Source organism: Globicephala melas, chromosome 6, assembly GCF_963455315.2.
Source record: "Globicephala melas chromosome 6, mGloMel1.2, whole genome shotgun sequence".
Taxonomy (NCBI): Eukaryota; Metazoa; Chordata; class Mammalia; order Artiodactyla; family Delphinidae; genus Globicephala; species Globicephala melas.
The window spans coordinates 14,048,092-14,058,354 of NC_083319.1; the positions used below are offsets into that span (position 1 = coordinate 14,048,092).

At 39.3% G+C, this 10,263-nt stretch overlaps 1 protein-coding gene across 1 annotated transcript in view; it reads left to right on the top strand.

Moving 5' to 3' along the window:
• The window catches only part of C5 (complement C5), a 77,809-nt gene extending 69,618 nt beyond the window's left edge, over positions 1-8,191 (top strand). Inside the window, exons 39-41 of the mRNA XM_030858828.3 lie at positions 1,594-1,677; positions 6,978-7,116; positions 7,680-8,191. Of these exons, the coding sequence (XP_030714688.1) occupies positions 1,594-1,677; positions 6,978-7,116; positions 7,680-7,818 (362 nt within the window). The 3' untranslated portion in view covers positions 7,819-8,191. The remainder of the gene's footprint in view (positions 1-1,593; positions 1,678-6,977; positions 7,117-7,679) is intronic.
• The last annotated feature ends 2,072 nt before the right edge of the window (positions 8,192-10,263 follow it).

Here is a 10,263-nt window from a genome sequence, read left to right on the forward strand (position 1 = left end):
TTAATAGAGAAAGAGAGAGAGAGAGCACACAGATTATACACTATTTCAGATCTTTTCTTGAAAATTGGTAGGGGGTTATTTATAAATAAAAAATAAGAACAGTGCTGTTCGTGTAGCATTTTGTGTTTACCAACTGCTTTCATATATGGTTTCACACTGGTGTCCCATAAGCCCCCTTGGAGGTAACAGAGAATTATCCTTATTTTACCAATGAAGAAAGTGAGAGTCTGGGAGACTAAATAATTTGCTCAAAGTCATGCCAGAAGTAAGTAATAGAACTAGGATGCATCCTGGTCTCCAATATTATTTCCGTGATATCACGCTGAATTCTCTAAATGGAAATACAGCCATAAGAATGAATTTTGTATGGCTCATGGTCTTTCCTTCAAATTCATATCTTGAGTTTTTAAAAAATGCTAAAAAGTTGCCTAACTCAGCCAAGACCCACTGCCACTTTTAAAATACACTGAAGAGAATACTATATTGTTTTAACAATTTTTTTCTAAAATTTAGAAGAACCAAGTTATTTCTTCCCTCCATAATAGAACTATTTTAACTCTTAAATATAAGAAATCTATTTTAACACAGAGTAAATGCAATCTGGATTTAGTTCATTACATTCAAGAAAAAACTTAGCTGTCTTTTTTGGAGCTACAGGTTAATGCTGGAATAATAGAATAGAAACAAAATTAAATAATTCCCTCTATCCATCTATGGCCACAGTAGGTACATTGCCCATATCCACCATAAGTACTTAAGAATCTGAAATTCAGGACAGTCTTTAAGCTACTAATTTACACAGCCTTTAGTTCTGCCACAATGAGTTCATTCATTCATCTATACGTCTTGCTAACTAGCTAGGATCTCAAAAATAGACAAAAGCTTTTAGGTCATTCACTTCAACCCCATCGAAAGCAAAAATAAGAGGATTTTTTTTCTCAGGCCATATAGAAGAGATGGGTCCCTTCAAGCTGGTCATTTCAGAGCTGAGGTCAAACACACCATAGGTTAAACATTGATGCCTGAATGAAGAGAAAACAGGATTGAGAATGTTTCATGTCAGACAGTTGCCGATACAAGCAAAGACGGGTTGGAAAATGGAGTCCTATCAAAAACCAAAGATCAAAGCCAGTGGAGGTATCTGAAGAATGGAGGCAAGGGACCAGAGAGTCTCACATGGCAGGCCCTAGTGATAGAGAAAGAAGGGGCTCTTTGAAGTGCCCCGTAGGCATGACTCCATTCATCTCAAAGATCAGAATCTGAACTTTACATCTTTCTAAGGCTTGTTTTGTTTGATTTTGTGTGCTTCTGTCTTTTAATTTAATATTGCTCTTATCCTAACCAGCCTGTTCTATAACAGTGATCAGAGATAGTGATTTTAAGTAGAATGAGTCATTACAGTCATGACCAGTAGAATCACACTGGGAGTATTTGGGAAGGCTTCTTGGAAGAAATGAGATTTACTGCAGGGTGCCCATAAGAGCTTGCCATGCTTCATTTCTCATATGTTTGATGGACTCTGGCTTCTATTGGACACAGCAGTAGTGGTAATAAGCATGAATTATTGTGTATGTGTGTGTTTTTTTTAACCAGCTTATAAAGTTAAGATCATAGCCATCACTGAAGAAAATGCTTTTGTCAAGTATACCTCAACCCTCCTGGATATCTACAAAGCTGGTAAGAATTCATTCATTCATTCTTTCATTCAACAAATACTTAGTCCTTACTATGTGGCAGGCATTATATTAGACACAGAGGATACAATGTGAATAACACAGCCATAGGTCCTGCCTTCATAAAATTTATATTCTATTTGAGGAGACACGTTTTTTAAAAAAGGAGATGGACAAATAAACAATTATAAATCATAAGTATTATAGTTGAAACAGATGTGGAATTAATGGGGGAAACTCCTTTGGAGTGATAGCAGATGGCGTCTTTTAGGAGATGATATTAGGAGTTAGCCATTCTTAAAGGGCAGAGTAGAGGGAACCAGATGGGCAGGAGCTGGGTCATACAGGGGTTTATAAGGCATGGTGAGAAATTTGGATTTTATTCTAGAAGTTCAAAGGGAAGCTAATAAACGGTTTTAGGTAGGCAAGAAACATTTTATGATGTATGGTTTTAAAAATCATCCTGGTTTCTATTGGAGGGCACAAGAGTTGAAACAGGGAAACCAGTTAGGAGCATCTATGAAGTGCAAAATGGCTCAGATGCCATGTGAGTTTTGATAGGATAAGTGAGCTTTAGTAACCAATACAAAAAATAAATTCATATGTAAAATAACACATAAAACACTTTAAAATATGTTCCCTTTTATTCTTTAAGTAAACTGAGCTACAAATATTGTGAAACTGCTTGTAATGATATAAATAGTAACACAAATGATTCATTAAATCATGTTTAATCCCAAATAAGTTTTTTTTTTTTTTTTAAAGAAACTGTCAGTGTTATTTTGCTTGACTCACTCACTTGGATAGGGGACCCTGTTTGTGCTTTGATTTGACAACAAGGAACCACATCAAATTTTTCCAATTGCATGTCTACTGATAGTCATTACATGACCTATAGCCTCAATAAGTAATTTCTCCTAATAGCAGCAGTATCGTGCATGGTACTGAACACTTTCTCAGTTGCTGCTGAACTAGCAGTAATTACATTCAAATGTTTCTAGTCCTTATGATACCGTCTATCATTTTCATGTATTTAATATATCTCTATTATCAGCTAAATTATAAAAACAATTACTGAAATGTCATATTTAATTTTCCTAATTTTCTTAATTTTTATTCCCCGTCAACCCTCAGTTTTACAAACATCATTGACAAAGTTTCAGAATTCACAGGTTTTACAAAACTTAAAAGTTCATTATATTTTTTGCTCTTGTCACTAAAAACAAAAACACTTTCATACAATTAGTTTTTCTCTTAAATTGATATTTTATTTTGTTTTATATCAAACGACATGTCATTCTTCATTTTGTAACAGCTCTTGCTTCATTTTCATATTTCCTTTACTTATTTTTCTATGATCAGTTTTATCATTCATTCATTAATCTGTCAGCTTATTAAAGCTGAAACATTTTTTTCTTGAATACATATAGTATTGACATAATTGCTAGAATATCATAGGCAAATCACTAAAGCACATATATATTCACTTTCTAAATGTTTACTCCTATATCTGTCAAAGTGAATCTATCAGACTTGATATGATTTATAAACTGCCTTTGGAGTTCTAGCACTACTGGCTGCCTGTCAAAATCCCAATATTTTTCCAATTTTTATTAATGCAATTGTTTGAGGTCTTCACACTATTACTTAATTCTGTCTAGTGTATATTAGCTATGTGGTAGTGAATATCAAATATATGAAAACAATATCTAAAGTGATTTTTGTCTTTGATTGCATTATCCAGAGACACTTGATAGGTGATTCAGTCATACTGAAACAGCTGGAAATTTCAGGATTTTTACTGAAGCCCCAGACTTCTCCCTGGCATTACATTTGCACCAATAAGGTGTTCATGTAAATATTTCTCATTGACACCTTTTTTCTCAAACAGTTTGATATGCTGTCCCGTTGTTCCTTCCAGTACCTTGAGTTCAACAAAACCCATTAAGCCATCTTCAAAGTCTCTAATTTTTCATTTTAAGTTATTTAAAACACATGTTATATTAAATAGTTGATTTTCTCAATGATTGAAATTTTATTTTATTACCTTATTTATATTTTTCAAAAAGCTGTGTTCTCATTTCAGTAGATATAAATTTTGCAGTAAGTAGGACCATAAATCTAAATTGTGGCAATATGTTTACATTGTTTTTTTTGAAATGTTATCAAGTATTTCAACTCTGAAAATGTTTGATTATTTTTAACCATACACTAGAGTTTAAAATTCTAGTAGTTTCCAAATTTTTCTTTGCTTGATCAATACTCTGACAACATTTTTTCTGATTTTTATTATTTCAAATGTTTTACTGTATGAAGTTGATTTGTGATGTTATTTTTTTCTCATTGATGATCACAAGTATTCCTTATTTGAAACATGATTGCCATTCTGACAAAATAGGTAAGCGTTTAGTACTTTGATCTTTTCACAACCCAATTTTCAAGCACTTTTTGCATACAACGTTCGCATCATAAGCAATAATAAGCCATTCCTATTTTTACTGAAATAATCAAGTGCTTTTCATTCCAGAAATACAAATTACTTATTTTGTATCAATTCTTGCCTACTATCAAAAGACGTTCCAGACTGTTCTGAATTTTCTGCAGCATCAGATGATTCCCAAGCTGCAGTTTTGTTTGTTTTTTAAAAAATTTTTTTGGCTGCATTGGGTCTTCATTGCTGCGTGCAGGCTTTCTCTAGTTGTGGTGAGCGGGGGCTACTCTTCATTGAGTTGCGCTGGCTTCTCATTGCTGTGGCTTCTCTTCTTGCAGACCATGGGCTCGAGGAGCGATGTCTTCAGTAGTTGCAGCACACAGGCTCAGTAGTTGTGACTCACAGGCTCTAGAGCGCAGGCTCAGTAGTTGTGGCGCACGGGCTTACTTGCTCTGTGGCATGTGAGATCTTCCTGGACCAGGATTTGAACCCGTGTCCCCTGCACTGGCAGGTGAATTCTTAACCACTGCACCACCAGGGAAGTCCCTGCAGTTCTCTTTTTTTATAAATTTATTTCTGGCTGCCTTGGGTCTTCGTTGCTGCATGAGGGCTTTCTCTAGTTATGGCAAGCGGGGCCCACTCCTCGCCGTGGTGCGCAGGCTTCTCATTGCAGTGGCCTCTCTTGCTGTGGAGCACGGACTCTAGGCATGCGGGCTTCAGTAGTTGTGGCACACCGGCCTAGCCGCTCCGCAGCATGTGGGCTCTTACCGGACCAGGGCTCGAACCCATGTCCCCTGCATTGGCAGGCAGATTCTTAACCACTGCGCCACCAGGGAAATCCCTGCAGTTCTTTACTGATATCATTTCTTCTTTGTTCTCCTGTCAATTCAGAAGATTCATATTTATGATAGTTAAAAGGAAATGTTAAGAAAATTTTGCATACTTTGTTATCTAGTCATTCTGGGTGTTAGTTTTTAATATATATAGATTTTGAATTCATATAAATATTAAAACACCACACACTTACCATTTACAAAAGAATTGCTGCTCACTAACAATAAACCAAAATAAAAACTAAACTACTTAGAATCAAGGGCAACTATGTGGTTCAAGGATAATGATGTTATTATCCTATGATTAGTGTTTCTCCTAAAGCACAGGATGCATAGAGTAGGTGAGGGTATAAATGAAAGAAAGATGAGTGATTGTTGAAACTGAGGTTGATTAATTATTCTCCCTTCTGAATATGCTTGAAGTTTCCCGTAACAAAAGGTTTTAAAAAATAATAAGCCCCCCTGCAGCCACACTGCTTACCATGACAGGGGCTGACTTGGCAAATCGTACTGGGAAGGGTGTTTAGATGTTGCTGCAACAGGAAGTCATGTAATAATGGTCACCGGGAGAGCCTAAGAACATTAGCTTGAACTAACATGAGTACACTAGAATTTATAGTACTAATTAAAGTTTACCATTTATGCATTACTATTATATGCTATTTAGCAACAGGTTCAGAATTTTTTCAGGATTTTAAAAAATGTTTTTCTTTATTTATTTTTGGCTGCATTGGGTCTTCATTGCTACACGTGGGCTTTCTCTAGTTGCGGCGAGTGGGGCTACTCTTCATTGCGGTGCACGGGCTTCTCAATGCGGTGGCTTCTCTTGTTGTGGAGCATGGGCTCTAGGTGCACGGGCTTCAGTAGTTGTGGCACGCAGGCTCAGTAGTTGTGGTGCACGGGCTTAGTTGCTCTGTGGCGTGTGGGATCTTCCCGGACCAGGGCTCAAACCCGTGTCCCCTGCATTGGCAGGCAGATTCTTAACCACTGTGCCACCAGGGAAGCCCGAGGATTTAATAATTAGTATGACTCTGCCAGAGTTTAATAACTGGATATCAGTCCTGAATTTATAGCAATGAATTCCCTGTCCTGGACTCAAAAAGTTTCCAGCCTAGCAGAGGAATCAGGCATGTGGAGTGAAACATTATGATAGAAATTCAAGTATAATGGAGTAAGGGGAAGACAGATACTTTTGACAAAGAGCATCAGGGAATGTTTACTGGATACTGTGAGAACTGAAGATGCGTTTAAAGATGGGTAGACATTCAACAGGCCAACATGAAGAGGAATGCATTCCAGGCAGGGAGCCAACTTCTTGGCTACATACTAGTTCTGTGGGAATCCTAAAGTTATCCTCCTTAAAATTTTCTAGTCTTTCGCATGTCTTGCACTTTTCTACGAAGTTGCCCATTGCCAGCTACCAAATCCTTTTTTATTTTCCTGTGTAACATATGGAGATTAATATTGTTCAACTCTAAAGAGGTTCTTTTAATTCCTGGTTCTACAAGAGTAATAATGAAAAGCGCTTATATATTGCTTACTGTGTTCTAAGCACTTTTCATATAGTAACCCATTTAATCTCACAACAGTTCTGCAGGGTAGGTTTTACTGTGATGCCCATTTTTTGGATGAGGGGTCTGAGCTTCATTTGTCTGGGGTCACACAGCCAGGAAGTGGAAGAGCTGGGGTTTAGCCTGGGGAGCCTAATCCCAGAGTCTGAAGTCTTTTTTTTTTTCACACACACACACACTGTATTTTATTTTTACAAGAGATAAATAAACTGACACCAAGCATTGTAAATGGATGACCACAACAAAAGCAACAATGATTGCAATTACCAAACACAAAACACACTCACACTATGTCATAATATTGCAGAGTCCGAAGTGTTAACCACATGGACATTGCCTATAGCCATTAGCCTGTCAATAGAAATTTACACTGAATAATAAATAGCCGTGAGGAACTGGAATTCTCGAAAGAGTTAATAATTTTGACATTGTGACAAGAATGTGATAACCTTATTTGTGTGTCTCTCAGGAGAAGCTGCTGCTGAGAAAGACTCTGAAATCACCTTCATTAAAAAGACAACCTGTGTTAACGCTGACCTGGAAGAAGGAAAACAGTACTTAATTATGGGTAAAGAGGCCCTGCAGATAAAATACAATTTCCATTTCAAGTAAGTCACCAATATTTTGGAGTCTCTGATCTTCCCTCCAAAACAGAGTGCAATTTATTCTTAAACACACTGCGTGTTCTTCCGTGCCCTGCTGTTAATACGCAAACCATTAGGAGCATAAATGAAATAATGTGAGTTTAAAACAAAGAGCTCCTCAAAACCACCAGGGTGGCTAAGGACGCACTGAGGATAAACCAATTGAGTGCTCAGGTCTGACAGTGAATCTGGGGGTGCTCATTGACCCCCCTTTACCACATGTGTTCCCTCAGTAAGTTCTCAGGCTGTTGTGTTTTAAAGAGGACAGTGTTTGGATACACGTTTTATTATCTGTTTTTTAAAAATAGACATTGAAACAGATGCTGTTCCTGCCTTTAACCATGGGAGCCCCAAGCAGCTTATGATCCCCAGGGTTTTGTGGACCTTCCTGGGGAGAGACGGGTCCAGAAGTGTTTGGCCGGCAACCTGATCCCTGGGCACCTGAGCAGCCTGGCCTCAGCTGAATTCAGCTCTTCTCTCTCTGTGGCCATCATCACAAATGCTTTGTTTGCATTATTTCTTGGCAGGTACATCTACCCGTTAGATTCCTTGACCTGGATTGAATATTGGCCCACAGACACCGGGTGTCCATCTTGCCAAGCATTTTTAGCGAATCTAGATGAGTTTACTGAAGACATCTTTTTAAATGGCTGTGAAAATGCCTAAAGAAGGTCAGCTGCATCCAGTTTTCACTATAGACTCCTGTTGAAGTTTCTTCCTTTTTTTTTTTTTCGAGCGTTCACAGCTGGTCTTATTTGGAGAGCTCACTCTACTTAGAATTAGGGACACTTGCTTTTATTAGAGAACGATTTTAAGAGCAGTAACTCTCTGAAATAACATGTCCTTGGGGGGCATGGAGACAGACACTCATTCCAAGGTTATTGGACACCAGAAGCAATAAATTGGAACCCTCCTAAAACCTACCACTCAGGAATGTTTGCTGGGGATGAAAGAATAGCCCCATTGAAATGTAGTATCTTACAAAAACATGGCCTTTGCTTGAAAGAAAATACCAAGGAACAGAAGACTGATCATTAAAGCCTGCCTTTGCTTTCAAAATGTGCGAAAAAGCGTGTTATTTTATGCTAGGTCAGCTTCAACCACACAAAGACAGGCAAATTGAGAGAGGTAGAGAAAGCAGCCCGGGAGATCTGAGAAGGCCTCACCTCAGAGCCCTCAGCAACCTGAGAAGGTAGGAGACTTGCCGTTGCCCCCTCCCCTCCTGTTGCCCTCTCCTTACCCTCATGGGGACCCCTCTACTCCCCTCCCCACCCACCCAGCACATACTCATTTCCCCTGGAACTTGTTCTCCTGGAAGGCAAGCAACCTAATGAAGAGAAATCTAGTGGGAATCAGGAGCCCTAACCAGGTCTCTGAGCCTCCACTGCGGGGTTATAAATGAGGATTTCTAACAGAAGGCTCATTTTTAAGTGACATTTTGCAGCACTTGAGATCCTATGGAAGAATTCTCACATGCATTCCCATTTAATGTATCCAGAATCTCACGAGGTACAGAAATTATTATTATCCCCATTTACAGATGAAGACTTTGAGGCTCAGAAAAGTGAAGCAATTTTCCCAGCCTAGTAAGGGGCAGAGTGGGAGACCAAACCCCAAGGCTCACTCACAGTCTAAATACATCCCTCTTCCACCTCTCTGCCCCATCCTATTGCTCGTCGGGTTTAATTTCCTAAGACCAAGTCAGGATGCAGGTGGAGTTTCTTAGATTTAGTTTAACCAGCCCCACTGAAATATTACAAGGAAACATAAACTCTGGGTGAAATGGTAATAGTGACTAAAATGCATTCCCTTTTTGAAAAATCTGCCCCTTACCAGTTAGGTGAAACTACACAAGGCCCTGCAGTGTGCCTCCTAAGTTAAACTAAGATTTTCCACTTCCAGGAACTAAGGATTTATTTTTGTTAATGTCAAAACTCACATTGTAGGCACTCCCTTGGCAAAAACAACCAGTGTGTCCAATATGCCCAAACTCTCTGCCAGCGAGGGATGAAGGGCCCCTCTAGAGCAGGCCTGAAGTGCCTCCTGTCACCTTCTTGCTGAAAGCAGGGTGGGTAGGACCACTGCAGCACCCCCGAGGCACCAGTGTCTCTGAGTCATCACATCACCTTCTCCTTGAGCACTGTTTCAAATAGGTCAGCCACAGCGGCCTAATTAACCCACAATGCAGCTGAGCTTCCAAACATCAAAGCAGGCCTTTGTGAGTGAGCCTGGATCCCTGAGAAATCCACCAGCTCCTCTTCAGCAAACTCCTAAGTACTTAAACATACGTGCTTAGTGAGGCTTTCCTGACCCTCCACACAGCAGGGCCCCTCCTCAACCCTGCAGTTCTCTTCCAAGGCACTTGCAATTATTTACTTACTCATGTATAGTTCTTTGGTGTGCCGCTTCCTGGCTCTCCTGTGAGCTCCATGTGGGCAAGGTCTGGGTCCTTTCTCTTCATCACTGTCTCCTGTTCCTGGCACAATGCCAGACACATTCTAGGGACTCAGCAAGTGCTTGTGGATTCACCAGTGAGTGTGGGGCATCAGGAGACCCGGGTTCTAGTATGGCTGTGCCCCTGGCAGGGGTTTGGGACAAGCCTCTTCACCTTTCTGATGGCCTGTGAAACAAGGGAGTTGAAACAGTCTAATGCCTCTTTTATCTAGAGCTCCAAGAAGAAATTTTACAATCTTATGAAACAGAAAACAAGACTACGTGGCATGTAAGCACCCAGATGTTAGGTATGTATTTCTTCCTATAAATGTGGAGGGAACTCAGAAACGTGAATGAGTATGTGAGTTGGAGGAGCTTCCAAAGGCTTCCTGGAGATGGACAGCAGGATTTGGGTAGGTAGAGAGGGACAGGAGGGTCTTTCTGGTTGAAGGAAAAAGCACAAGGCAGGTTTCCACTGGGGGTAAGCAAGACAATTTAGGTGGTAAATAGTTATATGCTTATTTTAACATGTATTAGAAAACTATACAACGAGCACAACAAAGCCATGATATAAAATTCTCTTTGAAAATAAATTTATCTGTCAAAAAGTATATTTAAGGAGTTTTTAAGTAAATAAAAGTATAGGTTGTTCTAAGGGCAAAACTCATGAGGTTGGCA